General features: G+C 37.6%; 2 protein-coding genes across 8 annotated transcripts in view; both read right to left on the bottom strand.

Moving 5' to 3' along the window:
- Positions 1-12,084, bottom strand: part of nup214 (nucleoporin 214) — a 46,292-nt gene extending 34,208 nt beyond the window's left edge. For 4 of the 6 annotated variants that reach the window (XM_089129793.1, XM_089129791.1, XM_089129794.1 and 1 more), the window contains exons 1-12: positions 11,900-12,084; positions 10,404-10,599; positions 9,800-9,951; positions 8,301-8,502; positions 7,744-7,814; positions 6,849-6,912; positions 5,220-5,323; positions 4,937-5,043; positions 4,791-4,857; positions 4,317-4,443; positions 3,060-3,218; positions 376-1,093 (exon numbers count right to left, since the gene is read on the bottom strand). In XM_089129793.1, coding sequence (XP_088985919.1) covers positions 376-1,093; positions 3,060-3,218; positions 4,317-4,443; positions 4,791-4,857; positions 4,937-5,043; positions 5,220-5,323; positions 6,849-6,912; positions 7,744-7,814; positions 8,301-8,502; positions 9,800-9,951; positions 10,404-10,599; positions 11,900-11,941 — 2,009 coding nt within the window. In that variant the 5' untranslated portion in view covers positions 11,942-12,084. The remainder of the gene's footprint in view (positions 1-375; positions 1,094-3,059; positions 3,219-4,316; positions 4,444-4,790; positions 4,858-4,936; positions 5,044-5,219; positions 5,324-6,848; positions 6,913-7,743; positions 7,815-8,300; positions 8,503-9,799; positions 9,952-10,403; positions 10,600-11,899) is intronic. The other 2 variants (XM_089129796.1, XM_089129792.1) reach the window with 1 other exon arrangement.
- Positions 12,085-13,043: 959 nt separating this feature from the next.
- nacc2 (NACC family member 2) overlaps positions 13,044-27,787 on the bottom strand; it is a 34,839-nt gene continuing 20,095 nt past the window's right edge. For both annotated transcript variants that reach the window (XM_039662440.2, XM_089129797.1), the window contains exons 3-6: positions 24,340-24,513; positions 21,419-21,524; positions 19,760-19,857; positions 13,044-19,122 (exon numbers count right to left, since the gene is read on the bottom strand). In XM_039662440.2, the coding sequence (XP_039518374.2) occupies positions 18,665-19,122; positions 19,760-19,857; positions 21,419-21,524; positions 24,340-24,513 (836 nt within the window). In that variant the 3' untranslated portion in view covers positions 13,044-18,664. The remainder of the gene's footprint in view (positions 19,123-19,759; positions 19,858-21,418; positions 21,525-24,339; positions 24,514-27,787) is intronic.

Here is a 27,787-nt window from a genome sequence, read left to right on the forward strand (position 1 = left end):
TGTTAAAATGGCCGACTTTACAGCAGAAATAAACATGTTCACAAAGGTGGTTTTGGTCTATATCGCTAATGTTGCCCTTCATGACGACTGTGAGGGGGAATTATTTTCTAACTCATCCGTTTAAATTATATTAACCCTTAAAGTTCTGCATAATTAAGGGTGAGTGACAGGTGGATTGCCGCTGATGTCACTGCTAGCCGTTTGTCTGCTAGCGTTAGCTAATCCGCCTCGATGGTGTTCCTTTATCTGGGGGTGACGCGCAGCCAAGATGGCGATGGCCGGCTCCGCCCACTTTGGGCTTCACAAACGTTCTTCAGAAACACTACGGGTCTCGTCACACACACTACAAACACACTTTATGGAACAGGCGCTCACCTGTCGGTGAGGTTCATCCTGACGGCAGGCGTTGCAGGCTCCGCCGGGGCTTTGGGGCCGCTGATGATGGGAGAAACAGCGGGAGGATGCTGAGGAGCAGCAGAGGAAGAGAAGGAGAAGGCAGAAGCGTCTGAGGAGGGTTTGGGAGCGGTAAAGGAGAAACCAGTCGAGGCGGAGCCGAGAGAGAAGCTCGAGGGAGCGGCGGATCCCACAGGAGGAAGAGAGAACGAGAAACCTGAGGAGGACGGATAAGGGGGCGGAGCTGAGGAGGCTGGGGGCGGGGCTGTGAAAGATGATGAGGCTGCGGGGGGCGGGGCTGTGAAAGATGAGCCTGATGAGGGCGGGGCTCCAAAAGATGATGAGCCTGCTTGTGGCGGGGCTGTGAACGCTGGGGGCGGGGCTCCGATAGATGATGAGGCTGCTGGAGGCGGGGCTCCGAAAGATGAGGCTGCTGTGGGCGGGGCTGTGAACGTTGATGAGGCTGGGGGAGGAGCTCCGAACGATGATGAGGCTGCTGGGGGCGGGGCTGTGAAGGATGATGAGGCTGGGGCTGTAAATGCTGGGGGAGGTGCTGTGAATGATGATGTGGCTGCGGGCGGGGCTGTGAAGGCTGGGGGCGGGGCTGTGAAGGCTGGGGGCGGGGCTGTGCCAGGAGGTGCGGAGAACGATGAGAAGATTGAGGACGGTGCAGAAACGGGAGCAGCAGAGGAGGTCGACTCTGAAACAAAAGATTTAAAAAGATATTAAAAGTGCTACAACTGAAAATCAATCAGCATTAGGGCTGTCAAATAAAATTAGAAAAAAAAAATTTATGATAAAATTTGAATTTTAAATATTTGTAGAAAAAAAAGTGCATTTAAAATGTTTGGAGTGAGTGAGTGTGTGTGTGAGTGAAGCCCCGTTCACACCGCCAGCGACACGTAGCGACAAGATCCCATTCATTTCAATGGAGCGCTGGTGACATCCGGCGACACGCGCGTCAGAATGTGGGCGTGACAAGAGACAAAAGTTGAGAATTTTCAACTTTATGCAAATGAGAAGCGATTTTCATGAGCGACAACCAATAGGAAAGAAGACTGTCTTTCAGTGGAGCTCACATCACCGTCTCGAGTGCAGACAAGACAAGAGAAGAAAGAGTTCGAGGACGATTTCACTGTTTTATAAGATTTGACTGTAACCACATACATGGATAATAAAATGATGCATGGAAAAGAAACTGTCGACAGTCTCCGTGAGTTTAATTCATACATTTAACGTGATAGTTCGAGTGTTGTAAATTTATTAATGCACGTTAAGCACTGCTGCAGTTCATTTTACCATTTCCCATGCATTACGTTGACTATAGAGAGCCTAAGTCCCGCCCCTCTGCTTCCGGCTTTTTCCTTATTTTCGTAAAAAATATGAATGGTAGTCAACGGCGAGAGACAACTTATCTTTTTATTCCGACTGAACTGTGCCCTCAATTACACATATGATGTTCGTCAATTTAAAAGATAATTCTGAAAGTCAAAAACGTCGCAGTTTGCCATACAACAGAAGAGTAACATTTAGTTTTATGTGAAAATCGGTCTATGAACTACATCTCCCGGGAAGCGAAACAACGAGCGAGATCTGCTGCTCGTGCGTGTGCACTCAGGTATGACGCCGTAACGTTACGATTATAACGTAGGACTATAGAAACAATGACAGACAATAGCCTCGGTAAAGTTAGCTTCATTCATTGAGAGAAAATGTGCACCTTTGGGGTTTGTAGTCTTTGTAATTACGTATTTTCACAGTCTTATACCTCAACGGTTTTACATCAAACTGTGACTTTCTTTACTTTAAAATGTTTCTTTTAAATTTACAAACATCATATGTGTAATTCAGGGCACGATTCAAACCAGATCAAAATATTTGTGGTCTCTCGCCTAGGGATGCACCGATATGAAAATTTTGGCCGATACCGATAATACTTTATATTTGAAAGCCGATAACCGATATATCGGCCGATAAACTTAAATCCAAATTTTAATCTAATTTTGAGAGCCTGACTACAAAAACAAAAGTCTCACAATTAAATCCATGTCCATGTTATAGTGTTGTATAGCCGATATGACATGTTGTACTGAACCGTATTTTCATTTTTTTTGAAGAGATTTCAATCACATTTCAAGAAATTCAAAAACATAAACAGTGCTCAACAAGTGTCTCAGCTGAAGGGAATATTCCATTTCTTATCGGCTTTAATATGTCGGCCACATTTTCTTACCAGGCTGATAAGGATAACATTAAAAATGAACATATATCGGCCGATACCGATATGCCGACCGATATATCGTGCATCCCTACTCTCGCCATTGACTACGATTCAATATTGGTGGTCGACTGGAAGGGCAGGGACTTAGGCTCTCTATTAGGCACAAGAAAATTGATTATTTGTCAAATTCGAATAACGTTTTTATAATTTGTGCCAGTATGAGTGAGTTTAATTTGTTGATTGATTCCAGCTGATGTAAATGATTTAATCCACTGAACACTGCTGTGGTAATATAAAACACTCTCCCAACAGTCTCTTTTTAGCCTTAAAAGTCATTTATTCCCATAGTTGTATACGTATATCGCTTGTGATGGTCTTTTGTATAGATATGGCCAGAAGTGCAGTCAACCAATAACATCAGAGCGTCATGAGTGTGACGTCTTACGGGCGGCGGGCGCTCTCTCTCCGTCCTCGGGCAGTGGGGCCGCAGGAACGCTCAGCTGTTTGGCCCCGGCGTTGAGGTTCAGTAACGAGAACGGACACAGAACTCCGTCTGTAGACAGCAGCATCAGCGTCGGCGCCGGAGGCAGGCGCTTCTCATCCGCTGAGGACCACAGGAACACAACATTACAAGATATTACACCGTGACGGACAGTTATCAGCTGAGCAGAAGTGTAATCTTTACCTCAGTGTAAAGATTTAGAGGTTTCACATGTTCGTAGAGTTAGTTCCTGGAGTAAATATATCGGCTATTATCTGTGCGTCTTTTGCTGGTGTTTCACGGGCGTTCAGCCAATCAGAGAACACCACCGTCACTGTAGATCTATCGCGCTGGTTTAGACGACTCTGGAGGAGGAGTTAGAGAGCTCCTAGAACTACAATAGATCCCACTTCCTGTGGTGCGAACGCGCCGAATGTTTAAAACTAGGGCTGGGAATCTTTTGTATTCGATTCAAAACGATTATTGGTGTCACGACTCAAAATCGAGAATCAAATTTCAATTGGATATCTGCGTAGTGTTAAAGCTACACTGTGTGATTTTTACCCCCATCTAGTGGTGAAAAGGTATATGACCATCCAGTGAATATTAGTTTCTGTTCCTCTCAATTCTGATTTCGTTTTAACTCCTACGGTGGCCAATGTAGTCCAAGATTAACATGGCTTCCGGTTCGACCTCGTCCATGAGTGTTAAACGCGAAAGGCGAAGCTTGAATTAACGGGTATGTCCCTCTTTGGCTAATGTACTTTCAAGATGGAGGGGCAACATGGCGACCGACATTAGAAGCCCTCACCCGTGTGTGTTTTCAATGGCATATTGAATACTTTATTACTTGAACGAAGTAAATATACATTAATGAGCACATATATTTTTGAGTGTTTTTAGCTACGAATAAACTAAAAGATGTCATTGTTACAGAGTACTTGTATATTTATACGTACTGAGTAATGTTAAGTAACCGCATATACTCACTATAGGGTTTGGTTGAGGGTTAGTTGCATGTAATTATCCATAATTTACTGTTATTCCTATGGTAAGGACACTGCAAAATGAAATGGCAATATATCTTGTAAAATCATGGCCGTGAGATCGAAGGCTCTGCATGTTTTCAGAGCGCTTTGGTTCACATTAAATGTCTCTCCAACTCCTGTATTTTTAACGTGCATTTTGGAGGGCAAACACAGAAAAACGAGGAGCGCTTACGCAGCTGTATGTCCTCCTGGCTGGTGTAGTCGATGGCCACGCCCACAGGAAGTGTGTCCTCATTGTTCTCGGTGACAGGAAGCTCCGCTCGACTGGCATCTTCCAGCAACCACAGCTCCCAGTTCACCTGCACACACACATCACATCAAACCTCAGCGACAAACGGTGTGTTCAAGTCCTCTTAGGAAGTCACGATGTACTTACGATGTACTTTTAATGCATTAATGTGTAACTTTAACCCCACAACCCCTATATAATCCTTACCTTTTCCTCCTAACCATCTCTCAAACTCATTAGCAGAACAATCAAAGAATAATCCAGTCTTGTAATATTCAGTTACGACTGTTTTATAAGCTTACGGTTCACCGCAGGAACTCAACAAGTGTTCAGTTTTTAAAACATTAAAAGGGTAAAGAAGGGTTATCTTTTATTTTTAAACGATAATAACTTTGGTTTTGGAGTGTTTGTGTTTACCTTGTCCTCTTGTTTGGCGATGATGCTAACTTCAATAGCAGCGGCGGACGCGGCCAGCACCAGATCCCTGCGCAGGACAAACCAGTTTCATTGATTTACTCACCGACTCCAGTGAGTGTGTGTGTGTGTGTGTGTGTGAGCCTCACCAGTCCTCGATGTGGCACAGGTAGTAGTGATGTTGCCTCTCGGTGCACGTGCCGTACACCAGATCGTTGAAGTTCAGATAGCGCTCGCCTCTCTTCTCGTCCTTTTTCTGAAACACACACACACACACACAGGTCTGTTTTGCTATTCTTTACATGGGCGTAATGGTTTTATACTGGACCAGGGAAAGCAAGAACTGATAAGAATGTAAATGTGTGCCTTGAAATGCAGTGTAAGTGGCTGTGGATAATGTGACGTGTGTGTGTGTGTGTGTGAGTGACTCACGGGTAACGACACCACCACGAGCTCAGGGGGCGTCTCCAGAGAGCCGTCAGCCGCCGCATACGCCACCGCGAAGGTAAACGTGCTCAGCCACAACACATCCAGCACTGAGAGAGAGAGAGAGAGAGAGAGAGAGAGAGAGAGAGAGAGAGAACAGAATGTTCAGAATGTTTAATTTTTTCATGGCAAAAATTAAAGGGACAATGTGTACTTTATGTGTTTTATTATTTAAAAATCAATATTTAATTTTTTAAATTCATAAATATGTCCTCAATGGTGTACAAATGGTGTTCGCAAACAAACACAACAAGTCATATTATACTTTTTTTAAAATTTTTATGAACATGATTTAAAAAAAAATCCAAACCCTTTTCAGGCATAATCTTACTAAATAAATCCTTAAGGCGAGACACGGCAGGCACAAACATCGATTTTTCATGTAGATTTTGGGCTAGTTTACTCCTTCAATAAGTGTGCTTTCAAGCTGCCATAAAGAAAACGTTGAAAATATACATTAAAATGTTTATTTTATACATTTAGGTCACTCGCGGCAGTAAATTTCTCCCGAATTTATCAAGAAGTTAGCATTCCAGCGCCGTGTGTTTACTGAAGTCTGTCATGAGTGGTGTCGTTGGTGCACAACGCTGTGTAACCCAAATATGGGCATTTCCTACAGTACAGTAACCAATCACGAATGTCCAAAGGGTGATCTAAAGATAATGGCGAACTCTCATTGGCTACTGCTGATGTAATTCGCTCAGACGCATCACATGGTGTACTCTGCCAATGTTAATTCATTGATTTACTGCAGTTGTAAGCCTCATATGCCCTGCCATGTTATTAAATAATCAGTTTTCATGAGCTTGAAATATTATATATTATTATTACTAAGGGCCTGAGCATTTGTTCTGTTTTTGAGCAATTTGTTCCCAATAGAAATGCATTAAAATCCTATGCCTTTTTCTCAAAATGAGTTGGTCATTCTCCAGTAGAAACGTCTCATGCAGCCCCTGTGGACACCAAACTCTCCAGTTGTACACTTAGCAGTCATCTGAAGATATTTTCAGAGCGATTTGTTAATAAATCATTCTTGGCCTGATCTATGTGACATTTTAATTTTTAAAAAATTTGAACTTTTATTTTTCATCTTGTGTGTAAACAAAACGCTAAAATAATTTTGCACCTGCATGGCTTTATCATATGTTCAGATCTATCTACCAAAAATACATTGCGCATATTTAATGAGATAATACCTAATTTGCATGATTAAACACACAAATTTCAAAAACGTATAACTCATTTTTTTAATGCTTTTGTAAGTTTCATGGTGATATATATTATATTATTTAAAAACATTACCCTATTCACCTGTAGCGTCTCACCGTAAGTGAAATAAGTTCATAGAAGAGCATTATACTTATATTAAACCCAGGACGGTCTAATAACATGTTTAACAGAGAAAATCTTACTAAACATGCATAGAGTAGGCACCTTTAACCCCTTAAGGGTCACGTAAATCTTTATTTAGTATTTATAATAATCATTTTTATTATTATAATTGTTGAAACGCAGTTCGATTATTTCCCTAACGATGTTCATACGGTCACGCGCTGCACAGACACACAGTCGTACCTTTGACGGGATGATCCTGGCTGTAGAAGCTGGGACACGGGATCACCTTTTTGGCCTGTAAGGTCTGAGAGACACACACACACACACACACACACACATGAGACAGAATCTGGACAATAACTTTATTCTAGATCTGCTGTAAAACCTAAGTGTCAAAGCGCTGTATAGATGAAGATGCCTTGACACGGGATTAAAAGCCTGTTATTCGTTCATGTTTTATTTATTTGGATGTGAAAGTTCATATTGATGAACGTACAATATAAGTTGACATAAATTCGCAGGATAGCGTTCCAACACATAGAAAAAATAAACATACATAACTAACAGACAGGAATTAAAAGTATCTATACAACATACAGTACTTGATATAATAATTATTTAAAGTGTGTATTTTAAATGGCCTGTGCACAGATATCCCAAAAGGCTTGTTATAAATATATAAATCCACCTCTCTGAAAGGGATTATGCACAGTAGACTTCCTAAATTGTACTTCACGTGATAACAATAAATAACTATGAATGATAACTGTTGATTATAAGATTTATTCCAGCTGAGGGACGATCAGCCAATCAGAATCCATCCTGCTTTAAAGAGCGCAAGCTTTAAAGCGATCTGAAGGACTACAACTCACGGCTGGTAGGAACTACAATGAGCCTCTTCACCGGTTAGTGACATCAAAACTAAAATTTGCATAAACCCCGCCCTCGGGAAATCATTTTAGACGCATTTGCATTTAAAGGGACACACACAACGTTTTTGCACACAGTGACAATTTTAGAGATCTGTGGGGTATTTTGAGCTAAAACTTCTCACACACACTTTAAATAGTGTGAAAAGAGCATTATGGGAGCCCGTTAACAGACGACGAGTGTAATCTGGAGAGAAGACACTTACAGGAGTGAACTGAACCACTGTGGCGTCCTGTTTTCCAGCAGACACTTGCTTTCCTTTGGGACTCCAGCAAACTGCAACGTGAGAGAGAGAGAGAGAGAGAGAGAGAGAGAGAGGAACAAGGGTGTAAAAAGCTCTTTTTTTTAAACCAATATTGCGATTTAATATGCGATTATTTTTTAAGCTCTTTATCATCTTGTATTATTCAAGCAATTAGTCACTGTATAGTCAGGATGGGCATTTTTAGGCACATCCGGATCCAATCTAATCTTATTAATAAAACTTTAAAATCGTTACTTAATTACATTGTCTATATAATTATAAATATGTTTATAATAAAACACTGACACAAGCAACAATAATATTCGCAATTACATATTTTACTGAATAATTAAGCAAACCTAATTTTCTTAATCTTCTTAATCTAATCACTTCCGGGTGCAATTCACCACCTCACCACTAGATGCGCTAAAGCTTCCACACTGCACCTTTAAGCACTTGGAACGAGTCATTACTATGAGATGGCACTAATAATCAGGGTAACGCTAGTTAGCACTGACTGGAGGTGATTCCCACGGAGGCAGGGAGTTGAGCGAACACACTGACGGAGTCCTGCACGTCCAGCACCATCATGCTGCCGTCCGACACACACACGGCCAGACGGGTCGGGTCCACCGGACTCCACTTCAGATCCTGGACCAGCGAGTCTCCAGAGGACGGGGGCCTGAAGGAGGTGAAGGGACGCTTCTCCTGTCGCTCCTGCTGCAGCAAACACACACACGTCAACACACACGCTTTTCTTTAAATTAATGATATTTTATTGCAATGAAATTTATTCTTATCATTGTCCCCCTGTGGTGTGTTTAATGTTGTTTATGTGTGTATGTGGTGTGTTTAATACGCTTTAACACACACTGTGTTTTTTTTTTAAAGAAAAAATGGTAACACTTTACAATAAGGTTCATTAGTTAACATGTACTAAGAATGAACAATACTTCTTCAGCATTTATTAATCTTAGTTAATCTTAATTCCAACATTTACTAATACTTGATTAAAATCTTGCTAACATTAGTTAATGCACTGAACACACAATGAACAGCTGGATTTATATCAACTAACATTAACAAAGATTAACAAACACTGTAACTAATGCATTGCTCATCGTTAGTTCATGTTAGTTAATGCATTTACTAATGTTAACTAATGAACATTATTGTAAAGTGTTACCGAAAAAATGTTTAAATATATAATTTTGTTGATTAAAGATGAGTTTTAAGGGATAACTACAGTTGGACTTTAATATATTGTATTTTGAGGGGATTTTATTATACTACACAATATTCACCACTAAATTATGAACCATTTATTTCTATATAAAAACAAAATATTAAACTCATATTGATGTTTAAAAAAAATTGAGTTTCAGCAAAAATACTTCATATGCAGTGCATGGAAGGCAGATTACAGGGAGAAATAAAGAAAATCTTACGTTAAACAGTGAGGTCACCACTAAATGCCTGTATATAAAAAAATATATAAAAAGGATTACTTCTTAATTTAAAAAATTAACATGTACATGCCTTTTTGTTTTTAAATGTTACTTTTTTAAATTAATTCATTTTTATTTAAAACTTTTTAAATCTGTGCATTCCCTATTTGCATTTAAGAGTATTTTCAGACATAGTTAGTAATATTATTAACTTTTATTACGTTGCGCATGTGGATATATATTTCAGCATCTTTGATATATTATCGTGGCTGTTTGTAGAGGTTTACTTTTACCCCGTAAAAATTATGCATTTTCACATTTAGCATATTTCCTGTTCATTTATCATTTTTTGACTGCAAACATCACAAAAGTGATTGTTTGGCATTTTCTATTTATGTCCATAATATATATATATATATATATTTCGGTCTGAAAGGATATTAATGAAGGTGTAAATAGCAGCACCTCCCATCATCATCATCATCATCACATGGACACATTTATGAAGTCATTAAGAATAAAGGCCAGTCTCCGCAGTGTGAGAAGAGGTGTGTGTGTGTGTGTGTGACCTTTTTGAGGAAGGAGCGCACGTCGTAGAAGTCCAGCGTGAGGTCAGAGGCTTCGCTCGCTCCACACACACACAGCGTGAGCTCGTCGCTGCTCAGGGCTATGTTATGCATCGCCACGGCAACGGTCACCGTCGCGGCGCTCGGGCACTCCACTGATGAAACACACACACACACATCAGTCATGTTTAATATTCTTTCATAATATGCTTTTATTCATTTGTGTTGTATTTTTGCTTCATTTTCATAGGTAAATTAGGCTTGCTTATATTATTTGTCTTGTTGCCTATTGAGCTAGACTATAGCTGGTGTTTTCTCCTCTATTGTGTCGTAGATCGAGTGAAACACTTCTGGAACGAGAACACATGTGGGCGGGGCTTGATTGTGCCCACGTGGAGTTGATTGGATGGTTGTGGTTTGCTATTGGCTGATCTCATGTGAGTGACAGGTTATAGCCCCGCCCACATCATCAGGAACTGATTCTGATTCAGTTATTAATTATTAATTATTTATGACACACACTGTAATCTGCCCTAACCCAGGCCTCATCAGGACCCGCCTCCGCTAACTCCTGCTCCTGTTCGGATGCGTGATGTGTGCGTCTCACCGGTGTTGTTGGGGTTTCCCTCCTGGCGCCCCGCGGCGATGACGTCTCTGGTCCAGAACACCTTGAGCGCCCGGTCCCGGCCCGCGAACGTCAGCCCGTATTTATTGGAGACGGACAGAAGACTGGAGCGCTGCTTCGGCAGATCCGCACTCGCCTCGAACACGCGGATCTTCTTCATCTGCCGGAACTGGAAGTCCTGGAGAGAGACATGAGGACATGTGACCACTTATATTACTACACACCGCCGGTCAAACGTGTTTTAATGTTTCGGAAAGGCTGCGTTTATATGATTAAAATACAACGACAACAAAACAGTAATATTGTGAAATATTCTTCCGATGTGAAATAGATGTCTTCAATGTCACTCCAAATCACTCTAATATGAGGATCTGATGATCAAGAAACATTTATGATTATTATCAGAGTTGAAAACAGTTATTTACATTTTTATTTCAGGATTCTTTGATGAATAGAGAAGACAGTTCAAAAGAACAGCATTTATCCGAAATAGAAGCTTTTGTGACATTAAACACTCCCGTTTGGGGTCAGTAAGAACTATTATTTTATTTTTAGGGGGAAATAAATAAATACTTTTAGTCATCAAGGATTAATTAAATTGGTCAAAAGTGACAGTAAAGACTTTTATAATGTTACAAATTAATCTAGCTCAGATAGATGCTGTTCTTTTAAACTTTCTATTCATCAAAGAATCCTGAGAAAAAGAAGAAAACATTTTCTCAACACTGATAATAATCATAAATGTTTCTTGATTATCAGATCCTCATATTAGAGTGATTTCTGAAGGGTCATGTGACACTGAAGACTGGACTAATGATGATGGAAATCACGGGAATAAATTACATTTAAAAATATATTAAAATAGAACACAGTTTTTTTTTTTTTTGAACCGTCATAATATTTAACAATATTACTTTTTTTTTTTTTGTATTTTGGTATAATCAAATAAACACAGCTTTGGTGAGCAGAAGAGTCTTCTTATAAACATTAAACATCTCACCGATCCAGAACATTTGACTGGTCGTTTATGTGATAATGATCATGTGACAGAAGTGAAAAGAAATGAAACTAGAAGTGAAACTGATTTTATTTTATATAATGAGTGACTTTAAATCTATTACTTTTCTTTAAATTTCAGAGAACCGTGTCAAATAATAAAAGTCATAATGAAATGAACCTACATGTAGAGAAAATATTGTGAAGTTATGACACTTATATATATATATATATATATATATATAGCGCTAATGTAATTTACATGTGTATGTATAATATCTTCTTACTCATTATATTCTCCAAGGATTAAAGCTATTTACAAAAATTACACTAGACCAGTTAACAAGAGACAGTAAACACACTGACACGAACTAAATATATTCAAACGAACTATACCATCTTTATCTGCCAGAGAACGTTGTAATAGTAATACTTATATTATTCAAAATAATAATAATAACACTAGCCGGCAAGTGTCTCACCTTCATCTCTCTCTCTGGAATCGAGTCCGGATCGTCTCCCATCTTCACTAAGATTCCCCCTCGGGTCGTCAACAACAATAACAAAGAAATATGTAGGTAATTCCGTTATTAATGAGGAATTAATACATTTATTCTGCTCATCTCAAACTCTCTGCGTGTTAGCAAGAACCCGCGTTACTTTGGCAGGAAATGACGCGTGTTTTGAAGCGGAAACGTGTGTCGCGAGCATCTCGCCAGACAGTGCCCTCTACTGGCTAAACGCAGATGAACAGGATTTATTTGTAAACAATTTTTATTGAACACTATGTCATGTACAAATAAACAGGAGCTGATAATTAATAACCAATAATAATAAAGGGCGTTTCAATCTTTCAGACACAGATATGAGCGGGACCCCATCCTAAAGTCATATGAGCATAGACAATGTAGGCTATACTGTGAAATATATATATATATATATATATATATATATATATATATATATATATATATATATGTTTATTTTATTCATTTATTTATTTTTTTTTTCTCCACAGACCCCCTAGAAGAACCCATTTATACTGTGAAAAATAATTTGATAAATACAACTGGAAAATATTTAATTTATACAAGTAGAAATATATAAAGTATATATGTGACCTAATTTATACTGTGACAATTAATATCATAAATCTGTGTGTATATATTTTTCATACCGATTATATTACTTTATTTAGATTTTTTTTCTACTCACAATATATAATTTATTTATTTTGAACTTATTTGTATTTATATTCGACAGTTTTACTCTAAATTTTCCCGCTGAATTTCCTGTTTACTGTTTGAAAGAATCATAGCTATATTCACATTATCGGTAGAACTTTATAACATCTTGCGATTTTAAATTCATAATGACGTTTTAATAAACTGTAAAACGTAAGTATTTGTATTTCCATAATGTATGTGTCACTGTTAAAAGTCTATCATTATTAAACTTATGTCTCTGAAGGAACAACTGGTTTTATGCGCCGCAGGATAATCATATTCATCCGCACAGAGCCGAAGCACAACCAAAACAACAGTGTTCTTCCGCAAATGCGTGCAGTTCTGTGCTTTAACCACTAGAGGGACACACAGAAACAAGAATCACACAACACAAACACACTGGGAATGAAATACATTTTATTTGTGATGTATTGCAGTAGACATAATTGTTTCTTAGTTCAATAAAAAAGCAGTTTAATGGTTTATTATAAACTCTCTTAAGGAACCAGTCTTTAATGCAAAGCATGAAGGCGCATCGCTACAGGCAAAGCTCGAGCTATCGTCTTTGAGTCGCGAATCGCGATGTTTGAGTCGTTGTGTTCAGACGAGAAACACACTGAATAGCAGAGATCCTGAAAATACTTCTTCTCTGATTGTCGGCGCTCAAGGCTTTTTAAAGCTCCTAGTGAATTGTTTCACACGAACTGTGAGGCGTTTAAAGTGCTGCCGTTATTTACAAGGGGAAACACACACACACACACAGTGCGCATGCGCAGATGGACTCCAGCATGCGGTTATCAGCAGAGAATTAATGCGCATATTAATTTGAATAATTAAACATTACGTCATTCGGTTGCACAGAGCAATATGCAATTACACTACAATGCTGTGGCGATGGGCGAATCTTCGGGGGGTTTTCACTCCAAAATCAAGGAATAAAACATGAAAGGCTCAATCGCATGAAGAAAATTAAACCCATTTTTTAGGACCATTTTTTTTTTTTTTGCATTGCTGGGTCATTCCTACAGTCCCCATGAATCAATACTGCATATTTTACATGAAATGTTGATCAACCACATGCATAGATGTACCCAGTCAACAAAATTCAAAATTAGTACCTAATAATAATTAAAGCTGCAGTCCATAACTTTATTCATGTTCAAAATTAATATAATAAGCGAGTACAACGTGTGTTTTCATCTTATCCTGAATCACTACGGTACATCTATAATAAGTGTTTATACTTGGACTATTTTAGACAGCATGTGTGACTCGCCATAGACATGAACAGGGAGAAGTAGTTCCGGCTACAATGTTCTTCCGCGATACTAGTGTTTATTAACCGCTAGAGCACCAAAAGTTATGGATTGCAGCTTTAAAAAATAAAAACTTTTTGAAGCACTTGACAGGCAATTTTCCATGTCCTCAATCATGTTTCCTCAACTCCACTTTGAAAAAAACAAAGGCTATATTTTTCTAATAAAATTAGCAATTTTGAGTATTATTTACCAGGAATGAAGTAAAAATATCAGTCATAAACTTATCTCTCTTTCCCTAATTTTTTTTTTAGAAGATCTTATCTAATAGTGTATCCATTTATACCGGATATAAAAATGTTTGCTTGTTTAAATTTTTTATTTTTTTATTTTATACAGCTATTAAAATTTCTAATGTAAATCTTCTGCTAGCATGTTTTTTTCCTAGCTATAATGTGCTTTATGAGCTTAAAACATCCACCCTGTTGCACTGTTAAAATGTCATGTAACAGGGTGAATAGTCATTGGGCGACACTAGCCTGAGCTTGACTAGTTTTTATGATTGACAGACAATTTCTCACAGTGAAAGGACAATATATATATATATATATATATATAAATTTATTTTCAACAATGCAAGAATGACCCTGCCTCGTTTTCTTTAAGGCCCATTCACACCAATAAAGATAACGATATCGTTGTTTATTATGAGCGTCTGTCTCTTTAAATGCTCGCGCACTTTAGAGCAGGCTGGATTCTGATTGGCTGTCAATGTTTGGAAGAAAAAAAATCTTTCGAAGCGATTCCAGTCAGTGACATTTCTCTGTCTAATTATCTCATTATTATTATTTTTTATATTTAGATCGATTTTTAGCACTATCTTTATTTAGATCGATCGATTTTTAGCACTATCTTTATCGTTATAGTTGGTGTGAACGGGCCATAGTGTGTACGTACGTTTTTACTACATTCAAAGGCCGTTTCCGTGATATCTGTCCTCGGGCAGCAGCCAAACAAACACCAAACGATACACATGAAATTATAGACTGATCTCTGTCTAACATGTTCAGATTAACAGAGTTTGCATTTCATATTCATATTAACGTGGAGCTGCTCAGACTCAAACACTCGTCTCTCTTTCTCACAGACAAACTAAACCTCACATCTGTGTGCGCAAAAGCTTTCCATTAGACATTATTAGTGCTGATATCAGGGAAAAGCTCGAGCTCACAGAAATCGATAAATTAGCACACGATACATTCATTCAACAACAACAGGCTGCCGGAGGACATTCTCCCATATATATCCACTTCATCTAGTGCAACATTTTGCATGAATTTAGAGCCACATACTAGGCTTTAAAAATAAAATAAAATAATATACGTAAAAGGTTGGCATAGACACACGTCTTTTTCTTTTCGCAGGGGGTTTCTGGGTAAATAATGGCTTCCGGTTTCATCCATTTCGTTAGTTTTTCTGTACAAACACAACTGGTATTCTGACTATATTATTTTAATGTTTTGTCCCAATGGCCCTGTAGTAGCGCGTTTGATTCCTGAAGAATCGGTCATTCACATGCGTGCTTGACAACACTAGTGTAAGAACTGGCCTTATAGTGATCATATATTAGTTCCAGCACATTTTAGTGACTCTACACCTTTAGAAATGTATTGCGATCGCTCTAAAAAGTCACAAACTACATACACATGAAATCTAATAGCATCTTCAGCGACCCATCAGGCGGTTCTGCTCAGAATCTTCAGGTTATTAAAACAACACAGCTGATAAACAACAAACAGAACTTTTTTTTGCATTATAAGGTTTGATCATTATTGTAAATAAACCCCAGACAGCACCATAGTGTCGGTACCAGATAACATCCACATGTCCCGGATCCGGGCCGACACCGTGCTGAATTTAGATGGTGTCAATGGTCACAATAAGGCACAAGTTCTTCCGTCTCTCTGTGAGATATGAGTCAGCATCTTGATGCTCGGGCCACTGATGATAAAACAGCAGAAGAGAGTGATGATGTTGATTAGAATCATGACAGCTGTCAATCAACAGCACTGACGAGGCACTTTAACAACAAATAAACCAGATCGAATCAAATATAACCCAGATCTCACTGAAGATGGATCTCGACACACCTGGAGATTCTGACGACTACAGCATTAAACGCCTGATAAAGACTGAATATTACTTTTTTTTTTTTGCATCATTAAATGTGTAAGAGGTTACACTACCGGTCAAAAGTCTGGATTTTGTTAAAGAAGAAATATTTTTTTATCAATATTCGGGTTTTTTTGCGGAAATGGTGATACACTAGCATTATTTAAAGGAGTCAATAAATTGTTAAAAAAAATTATATTAATGATTTCTGAAGGGTCATGTGACACTGAAGACTGGAGTAATGATGCTTTGATCACAGGAATACATTTACTGTATATTCACATAGAAAACAGATGATTTGAATTGTAATAATAATAAAAAAAAAAAAGCCTTGGTGAGCTAGAAGACACTCTTTCAAAAACATAAAACTTTCCAAATTATACTCCAAACTTTTGCCCACTAGTGTAAAACACACAAAAAATCAAGTGCTTTCCAACTTTGCTCCTGCAGAACCGCCGACACACACATTCTGGGTCTCTTAAGGCCAAAGATCACGGAGATTTGTGTTTGGATGAAGGGCTCGTTCTATTCAGACTTCAGCCGCTCTCGGATCGCTCCAGCATCCGTGGAGAGCCGGCCGTGCAGGTTATATCCAGGCTGGATCAGATTTGGCATGCATGCAAGCGGTGGAGGAGGCGAGCGCACATACATCCGTTGGTGAGTGATCAGACGGTCAAACACACACAGGAATCTGAAGCGCACGGACACCAAACACACCCTAGACCAATCCAAGAACACCATCCAATGAAAATTAAATCGGATTCTCATTATCAGAATGCTAAATAAATCCTAAAAATACAATAAATATGAAAATAATTATGTTTGCATTGTACAGTAGTGCTCAAAAGTGATGTCCAGTCTTGGAAAACTGAGTTTTATTCAAGTTTTATTAAAAATTGTGTGTTTTATTTGTAACAGGAACTCAGTGAAAGATGACGAATTGTGCATCATAATGTTTGGCCATGCTGTCATACAAAGAACACATGCAGCCACAAATCAAATATTATTAATAACTCATTATGTTGTAATCAATCTATATTTGCATATTTTTTTGCATAGTGATATACAGGTGAAACTCAAAAAATTAGAATATTGTGCAAAAGTTCAGAAATTCAACTTAAAAGGTGAAACTAATATATAGACTCATTACATGCAAAGTGAGATATTTCAAGCCTTTATTTGTGATTATTGTGATGATTATGGAATACAGATTTGAAAACCCCAAAGTCAAAATTAGAATATTGTGAAAAGGTTTTCATATCTGAAAGCCATAATCATCACAATTATAACAAATAAAGGCTTGAAATATCTCACTTTGCATGTAATGAGTCTTTATAATATATTAGTTTCATCTTTTACGAACTTTTGCACCATATTCTAATTTTTCAAGATTCACCTGTAGAACCGGTCACACTTTTCCCCCCTAATATTGTTAGTTTAATACCTCAACCAAGTGTTTAGTGTTTTGTTATTCCCTCATATTTAAAATATATACAATATTTCCCTCATATTTTGATGGTTTAATCCATGCAGGGTCATCACTTTTTGGCCACTACTGTATATATTGTAAAAAATACAATTTATTTCTAAACATTTATGTGTTTATTCACATTTTTTGACCTGTATATTAGATTAATAATACTATAATGGGGCTTAATTGTCATAAATAATGGGTTTGTTTACATGCACTGGAACGAGTCCAGAGATTTATGATTTTATGGACCATAAACGTGTCACGTGCTTTGGCGATATTTATGGCAAAGTGATCGGAAGACCGGAACATGCGTAATATAACGTTCCTCGCGGAGGTTATCGATCGCGGCGACCGTGACTTCTGCTGTCCGGGGAAACGCCACCGTCCGGATGATTTCAACTTGAAATAGTTTCCAGGAAGTGTTTTCTACAGATGCCTGTGTGTGTTTGGCCGTCTGAATACACACACTCTTCCCTTCAGCATGTATTCACACGGTGGATAAGAACTGAAAGGTGGTCACGCTGCAAAAATATGCTTTTCTTACTTTTAGTATTTTTGTCTTGTTTCCAGTTCAAATATCTAAAAATACTTAAATCAAGATGCATTTACTACGTGTAATGTCTTGTTTTCAAAATTAAGCGATCTGTTGATATATTATAAAAAGGATATTTCCGATCCTTGATTCCGATTGGTTAAGCCGTTGTGAATTACTCAACAAACACACATTATATTAGTGTTACTGCGCAACTGCCGTTTGTGATGCTTAATAATGTGTTATAATAACGTTATATTTTTTGTTGCTGGTGTTTATTTTATTTTATGAATATTTTCATGGAGTAACCGTTTAATAATGGTGTGTTTTTCCTCCGCTTAGCTGTTCTAAACTCACGGCTTCAAGCGGTTTACTGCTTTAATAATCTTAATTCAAACAGAAACATTATTTTTCTAACCCCACTGCCAGATAAATTACCTCGTTTTAAGCAAAAACTCACTTAATTTTGATTTATATCCCCAAAAAACAAGCATTTTACTCATCTAGTAGGCTAAATGCAGCTTGATTTAAGAATTTTTAGATATTCGGACTAGAAACAAGACTATTTTTTGCAATGCTAAAGGAACTCATTGTCCGTTTATTCTCAGGCCGTCTACAAACTCCGCCTCCTCCTCGTGCTCATCGGGGGGCGTGGCCACAAATGCCCCGCCCCCAACCCTGACAGGCCCCGCCCCCATTGTCCCATCTGCGCTGTCATTCTGAGCTTCTTCTTCTTCGTCCTCGTCCTCCTCTCCGGGAATATCCACGCCGTCTCCATCCAGCGTTAACACAGTTCTGGCGGGCCGTTTGCGCTCGAGCCGCGGCTCCAGATTCAGGCCCGCGGGAAGCAGGTTCTCGAAGGGCATCTGAACGCCCATATTCACGCCCGCGACCGAGCCCTGGTACACCTCCATCCCGTCCGGCAACATGGACTGGATCTTGGGAAGCCAGCGCTTGCGTACGCGGCGAGCGTTGGTGCACATATCCGCCGCGATCACGTTCATCTCGCTCTCCTTGAAGTTGGGCGCGAAGTTCTGACAGTAAACTGGAGAAAACACACAACGTTATTAGGAGATTTAAAGGGCCGGTTGATTATGATTGCACCTTTTTAACCGTCGTTAGTGTGTAATGTTGATTTTTGATCATAATCTGCAAATATAAAATCGAAATCGACTACAAACGGGTGGTAGGGACTATAATGAGCTTCTTCACAGGTTAGTGACATCACTAACCTTAAATTTACATAAACCCCGCCCCAGTGACTAGAAGATAGTTTGGCTACATAGTCATCAACAAACCATTCAGAAATTTCCTGTCACTCACTCAGTCACTCACTCACTCAGCTCTTGTAGCTCCGCCCCCTGTGCCGGGAGCAGCAGCTCATTTGCATTTAAAGGGACACACACAAAAACGGCGTGTTTTTGCTCGCCCTCAAAAAGTGACCATTTTAACATGCTATATATATATATATATCTATGGGGAATTTTGAGCTAAAACTTCACACACACACTCTGGGGACGTCAGAGACTTATTCATTATAGGACCCCTTAAATAGAACAAAGCGTCCCTGATGAACATTGAGTTTTCTAGGAGTGAAATACAACAGGTTTCCTCACAAGACTAACACCAGCACAAGATCTTCTTCTAGTCTTAAAAATGAATGCATAAGGAGCGTAACGCACGTTTGACGGCGTTTAGGACCCGACTGTCCAGTGGTTTCCGGCTGGGGTCGCTGGTTGAAGACCGGATGCCCGTCCCACAGCTGTTCGCTAACGTGTTTCTGCAGGATCAACAAGCACAGAGCAATGAGGAAACACTCAATATCTCAATAACTGCACTTCAGATCAATCAGCTTTCATGGTTTACTGAGTAAACTACAACTCTGTCTGTCTTTACATAAAAAAGTTGGTTACACTTTATAATAAGGTTCCACTTATTAACATATACTTCAAAAGTTCCGTTGTGGTAAAAATTAGAGCCAGACCGATATAACGGCAGACCGATATTATCGGCCGATATTAGGCATTTTCTAAACTATCGGTATCGGCAGTTATAATGGCCGATAAATGAATATTTCAAAAATAAAATAAAAACGGACGAAACACGCTTGAACCATGTCATGAGTGTTGGAGTTGTATAGTTTGTCCACCAGAGGGCGCTCTACACCGTTCCTGTCATCCCCATCAGTTCTCTAAACTCAAATAAGCAGGACAACATTTGAGACTATCATGTCCAGTTAAAAAATACATAAATAAATAATAAAATAATATATCGGCCGATATATCGCAATATCGGATTTTAAAACCCAAAAAATATTTGTATCGGTATCGCCCTTCAAAATCCTTTATCGGTCGGGCTCTAGTAAAAATCTCATTTTTAATGTTGTTTATGTGTCTATGTGGTGTTATTAATCTGCTTTAAGACAAACCATGAGTAAATTAATTTCATTTTCTCCTTAAAACTGCAGTGAGTGGAGGCGGGGCTCATTTGCATATTCATAAAACCAGACATACTAAATGAGGCGACGGTGTCGAGTTACATTCAAGATATTTTAAGGCATGAAGACATTTTTTTCAATTATTTACTACATGAGGACTTTAAGCATTTATTAATCTTAATTTCCAACATTTACTAATGTTAAAATCAAAAGTTGTGTCGTTAATATGATTTAATGGACCTGAGTTAACATGAACAAACAATGAACATCATATTTTTATCACCTAATGTTAACAAAGATGAATATACTACTTTAAGAAATGTTTTGCTCCTTGTTAGTTAATGCTTATTGTGAAGTGTTATTAAATATTGCAGAAACACTAAATAAGGGAAAGATTTGAAGTGCTCTTACTTTAGGATGCAAAATATTTTAATTGAAAACTAATCTCATTATATATTCACTGCAAAAGTTGTATTTTCAGTCTTTCCACTTTAAAATTTCACGTTTAATCCAATACGTTTCTTGCTGTTTCTTTAGTAATTGTTTGTGAAATTTACTGGCGATTTCTGAGTGTGAACGTTTCTAGTTTTTTCCCAGTGTGTTTTATTCATTGAAGTCTTGAGTTAAGCAGTCAATTATCCATGATCTTTTGACGTATCAGAGGTCACTGTAGAATGAAAACATCCCGTAAGTTCACTTGTAGATCTAAATATATTGCTATACTCGAGACACGATTAGTTCATCTCAGCGGCTGTAATAGTAAGAACAGTAAATGTTTTCGAGAGGGTTCCACATGTATTACTCATTTCATATGCAAAGATGTAAGCCAATCACAGCAGTGAGTCTCGAGCAGACACGCCCCTTCAAACATCACTATTGATTATTATTATTATTGATCACAAACCTGTCGAAGAAGGTGGCGAGGAGCCTCCGCAGCAACACCTTGTGTTTGACGCCGGCGCACAGATGGCAGTTCATCAGCTGACCTCTCGTCATGAACACACTCGTGCCTGAACACACACACACACAACATCAGGAACACCAGTGAGCTAACAGATATCACTATAGTTTGCCTATTACATTCAGACAATTGTTTTGAATTACAAGTTTTCTGGTTAATTGAGTATGTTTTACAAGAAAATACTATTTCAGTCTTTCTACTTTAAAAATGTATTTTATTGCATTACTTTGCATTCATTTATGAACATTACGCGCAATTTACATGTATGCATTTTGTCAAAGTGACTTACATTGCATTTCAAGGCACACATTTTCATTTACATCAGTTCTTGCTTTCCCTGGGAATCAAACCCATGACCTTGGCGTTGCAAGCGCAAACTCTGTTTACGGTTTAGAGTAAACGCATTTCTTTTTATTTATAAAGTAATGTGTTACTTTATTTGTTACATTAAAAAGTAATATGATTACGTAATGCATTACTTTATTTGTTACATTTAAAGTAATATGTTTGCGTAATGCGTTACTTTATTTGTTACATTAAAAAGTAATATGATTACGTAATGCGTTACTTTATTTGTTACATTAAAAGTGATATGTTTGCGTAATGTGTTACTTTATTTGTTACATTTAAAGTGATATGTTTGCGTAATGCGTTACTTTATTTGTTACATTAAAAAGTAATATGATTACGTAATGCGTTACTTTATTTGTTACATTAAAAGTGATATGATTACGTAATGCGTTACTTTATTTGTTACATTAAAAAGTAATACGTTTGCGTAATGCGTTACTTTATTTGTTACATTAAAAGTGATATGTTTGCATAATGCGTTACTTTATTTGTTACATTAAAAAGTAATATGTTTGCATAATGCGTTACTTTATTTGTTACATTAAAAAGTAATATGATTACGTAATGCGTTACTTTATTTGTTACATTAAAAGTGATATGATTACGTAATGCGTTACTTTATTTGTTACATTAAAAAGTAATACGTTTGCGTAATGCGTTACTTTATTTGTTACATTAAAAGTGATATGTTTGCATAATGCGTTACTTTATTTGTTACATTAAAAAGTAATATGTTTGCATAATGCGTTACTTTATTTGTTACATTAAAAAGTAATATGATTACGTAATGCGTTACTTTATTTGTTACATTAAAAGTGATATGATTACGTAATGCGTTACTTTATTTGTTACATTAAAAGTGATATGATTACGTAATGCGTTACTTTATTTGTTACATTAAAAAGTAATATGTTTGCATAATGCGTTACTTTATTTGTTACATTAAAAAGTAATATGATTACGTAATGCGTTACTTTATTTGTTACATTAAAAGTGATATGATTACGTAATGCGTTACTTTATTTGTTACATTAAAAAGTAATACGTTTGCGTAATGCGTTACTTTATTTGTTACATTAAAAAGTGATATGTTTGCATAATGCGTTACTTTATTTGTTACATTAAAAAGTAATATGTTTGCATAATGCGTTACTTTATTTGTTACATTAAAAAGTAATATGATTACGTAATGCGTTACTTTATTTGTTACATTAAAAGTGATATGATTACGTAATGCGTTACTTTATTTGTTACATTAAAAAGTAATACGTTTGCATAATGCGTTACTTTATTTGTTACATTAAAAGCATAGGCGGAAATCGCGGGGGGGTCGGGGGGGTCAGGACCCCCCCTATCTGAGGGTTGTCCCCCCAAAAAAAAACCATTAAAATATGTGTAATTGTAAATAATGTAATGATATATTCTTATAATAATTAAGAAATAAAATAACACAAATGCAAACGGGGCAATTACGTAAAAAGCGTACTAAACATTTTGAGACCCCCCTCCCTTGCCTCACAGTGCGTTGGTCCACCGCCTCCGTCCCTTTTACCTCAGACACACACATTCCGGTGGCGGGAGAGAAAAACATAGTGTTTGAATAGTTGTGGAACTCCAGTACAGTAGGTCGCACACCGGACGAGAAGCGTAGCGGCGCGTCGCGCAGCGCCACGTCTTTAAAATTCGAACACATTATTCTCTATGAGTGTACACACACCGGCGGCGCCGTTCGGCGTCTGTCCGCGGCGCCCAGCAACGGCTCAGGACCGTGTTCAAAACCCTGCTGCGCCACAGAGCGCCATTTACATAGTTTTATATACAATTTTAATTATTTTTGTCTCAAATCGTTGCTAATAGATCCTGACTTCGCCCTATGCTGCAATATACATTTAGTTTTGCATTCATTTACAGAAATCAGCTGCTTGAATGACAATTGCTGATGTTATTGGATTTTTCAGGTGAGATTCTCAATTCATTCAGTTAACGGATGCTCTTCAGACCGCAGACTCAGCAACGATTGTATTTAATTGTACATAACAATAATAACAGACACTATCTTCATGTCATTAAACATTACAATATTGCTGGCCATACACTGATGAGAAAGTCCGGGTGCGCTGTGCATTTAGATTCTAACGCTTTCACTATGATTTAGTTGGTTTATATCATGTAATATAACTTAGTTAAAGAATGAGTCAATGAATGAAATGAAATCGCTGCGCTGCGCGAGGAGAGTATGTAAACAGATTCGCCGCTGGCTTAAACCAGAAAGAAATTTTAAGAAGTATAATGAAATGGTCTCCATGCTACACTAATAATAGTAGTAAGGCTTTCCTCTGTATTTTTTTGCCTGTATTATTGGTGTCCCCTTCAAAATTTGCTCTTGAGAATTGTTATGTTTATTGTCCCCCCCAACATTTTGATGAAATTTTCGCCCCTGATTAAAAGTGATATGTTTGCGTAATGCTCAGTACTTGTAATGCCAACATTAGGGAATGAGTGATTTGACGAACCTCCCACTAGCTCCAGCTTCTCTCCGGGGTCTCCCTCGGTGTATAGTTTGGGATGACAGCGGTAACCGATCTGACTGATGAGACTGGCCGGCAGCGCCACCAGATCCCGGCGGATCAGCACACAGGAGCGGTTCTCCAGAGACACGGGCATCACCAACTCCGGCCGCTCCGACACTGCAGAGGAAGAGTGACAGGAGCGATCAGACCCAAGCCGTCTCTGAGAGATGAGGAACACTGGAGCGCTGCGGCACTGCTGATCTCAGACAAAACATCTTTTAAATTGTAATATTATTTGACAGTTTTACTGTATTTTTGATCAAATAAACACAGCCTTGGTGAGCAGAAGAAACTCTTTCAAAAACATTATAAAAATTCAATTATTTCAAACTTTTGACCAATAGTGCACAGGAGAAGATAAAAATCTGTTAAAATGACGTTGAGAAAAAAAGACTCAATGTGAATCATTTAAGGCAGCAACTAAACAGAAGTTTAACACAAAGGAAGGAGACCTAAAAGTGTTAACAAATGTTTTTTACAGTCACTTTATTCAGGGAAAGATCCGCCGTCTGCTTTCGAGACGCATCCGATTGCAGAAACTCAATAAAGCTCTGCACCGGCACACACACACACACTGGTTAACTATCGTTGTGAGGACTCCATAGATGTAATGGTTTTACACTGTACAAACTGTATATTCTGTCACCTTACACTAACCCTACCCATCACACACACACACACACACACTCAAATAACCTACAATGTGACCCTCTCGAGGGTGACTGATTACAGACAGAGTGCATTTCACAATCTCTGACACCCGAGTGCGGGACTAGAGATGCATGATGGGAGATTTCTACACAACAATGAAGTGGATCCGAATAAACGGTCATCACAAGACAAATCAAACTGAGAACACAGACCGGCGTCTTACTTCATATGCAGTCATCAAACTAGCAAAACATTAAAGTAACTGGCTTATTTAGACATTGTAAAATAAAGTGTTTCTAATAATAGTGTCTTTGCTGCATGCACTTACCATAGTAATAACAGCAAATTATGCATAATTACATGCAACTAACCCTCAGCCAAACCCTAACCCTAGAGTATGCACACGCAGATACTTCATACTATATAATTACACTGTATCAATGACACTTAAAAAGTGTAACCCAAACCCTTTAGTAAGTACACGTTGTTACTTAATATAACAAATCTTTTCCCGAGTCAATTCGTAGATTTCGTTCGTTGAATGAACCAAATGATTCTCGGAAAAAGATTCGTTCATTTTGATGAACAGGAGAGTCACGAACGCGCATCACAGAACAGAGCAAGGCGAGCATTTGAGCTTATAAAACTTATTTATTTATTAAATGAGCGCTCGTTTCGCTAGAAAAGACCCTTATTCACCGTCTGGTGTTGTTTAAAGCCCCTTGAAGCTGCACTGAAATTGTCTTTTGGACCTTGAACCGTTTGGACCCCATTGAAGTCCATTATATGGAGAAAATGATAGAATGTTTTCATCAAAAACCTTAATTTCTTTTCGACTGAAGAAAGAAAGACGTGGACATCTTGGATGACACGGGGGCGAGTAAATTATCAGCAAAAGTTTTTTTAAAGTGAACTACTCCTTTAATAATGTCTAATTGTGTTGAATGATCCTCTAATGAAGCGATGATTCACCAAAAGACGTTCTGCACAGAAACATCAGGTTATGTTTAGCAGTTTCACAGTTCAACAGACGTCAGTGTGTTGTTTGTGTGTGTGTGAGTGTGTGTGTGTGTGTTATCTCTCATAACAGCCGCTTCGACAGCGTTAACTCTCTCGTTCGCTGTTTGATCGCCCATGAGCTCAAAGGGGGGTCGAGACTCTCTCTGTTGCTTAACCACGCCACCCAAATATATAATCATGTGTGTCAGTTTCACTTTTGGCTCTGGCTCATCTTACCCGACTTCACACACTGACACAAAGTCTGTAATGTGTTTAACAGCGGCCTCTGGTTTTGAAAAGATTCAAAAATACATTAAAAACTGTGAAATATTATTCCAGTGTAAATCAACTGTTTTTTATGTGAATATATAATAAAGTGTAATTTATTCCAGAATGTCCATCATCATTACTCCAGGCTTCAGTGTCACATGACCCTTCAGAAATCACTCTAATATGAGGATCTGATGCTCAAGACACGTAATGATTATTAACAATTTTGAAAAGACTCATATTTTGACTTTGATGAATAAAAAGTTAATGAAAAGAACAGTGTTTGTTTGAAATATATAAATATGATATTTTGGAACATTATAAACATATTACTGTCGCCATGATGAATGCATCCTTGATGTATAAAAATACTAATTTATTAACATGAAAAATCTTACTTGCCCCAAACATGAACTGCTGTTCAAAAAAATTATTACTATTTTTAATCAATTCGGTATTAAAAATCAATTTGGTATTTTTAATCAAATAAAAACATAAGAGAAGAGTATATATATATATATATATATATATATATATATATATATATATATATATATATATAATAAAGAATTTTAAATAGTTGTATTTATCATTATTACCATAATTATTATTATTTTGAATAATATAAAATCAGACAAATATTAAACTTCCCTTCAGAGCATCAGAGAGAGAGAGAGAGAGAGAGAGACAGAGAGAGACTGGGATTCTGTAGGAGTGTGTGTGTATATATATATTAGTGTATTATTATCAATTATTTTTTATTAATGAATTATTAATGAATAATTATTAATGAATTATTATTTTTATAATTAGTGCTGTCAAACGATTAATATTAAATTGTGATTAAATCGCATTAATGTCATAGTTAACTCGCGATTAATCGCATTTAATAAACATTTTCATCTATTGTAAATGTCTTTTGATTTCTTTTTGTCCCATTATTTTTTCCCTCATTTTAATGTTCTTATCAACATGGAAAAGTGGATCGGCTTGCTGTGTGCAAACGTTTTTTTATTATGTGTTCAAATTCACACTAACATTCTCACTTGGAGCAAATAATCTCTCACACAATGTAACACTGTCCATCAATAAAAGTGAAAGAAATATTGACGAGGGGGCGGAGAATTCTCATCAGCTGTGAGTGTGTGTGTGTGTGTGTGTGTGTGTCCATCAAGCAGTATTTCAGACTAGACGTGCTGCGATGATGATGATAGCTCAGTTCACAACGACAGAACACACAGATCATTCTGGTCTAGTCCATTGAACCATTTGACAACTTTTTAAAAGTACACTCTTAGAAGAAAAGGTTCTATATAGAACCTTAAAAGGTTCTATCAGCGCTACGTATTTGGAACCCCTAAAAGGTTCTAGACACTCTTAAAAAAAGGGTTCCTCTGGGTTCTATATAGAACCCTGGGCCAATAGAACCTTTTACCAAAAAAAAAAAACGGTTCTATATAGAACCATTTTG

This window comes from Pimephales promelas, chromosome 4 (genome assembly GCF_988280905.1).
Source record: "Pimephales promelas chromosome 4, fPimPro1.hap1.1, whole genome shotgun sequence".
NCBI classification, from domain to species: domain Eukaryota; kingdom Metazoa; phylum Chordata; class Actinopteri; order Cypriniformes; family Leuciscidae; genus Pimephales; species Pimephales promelas.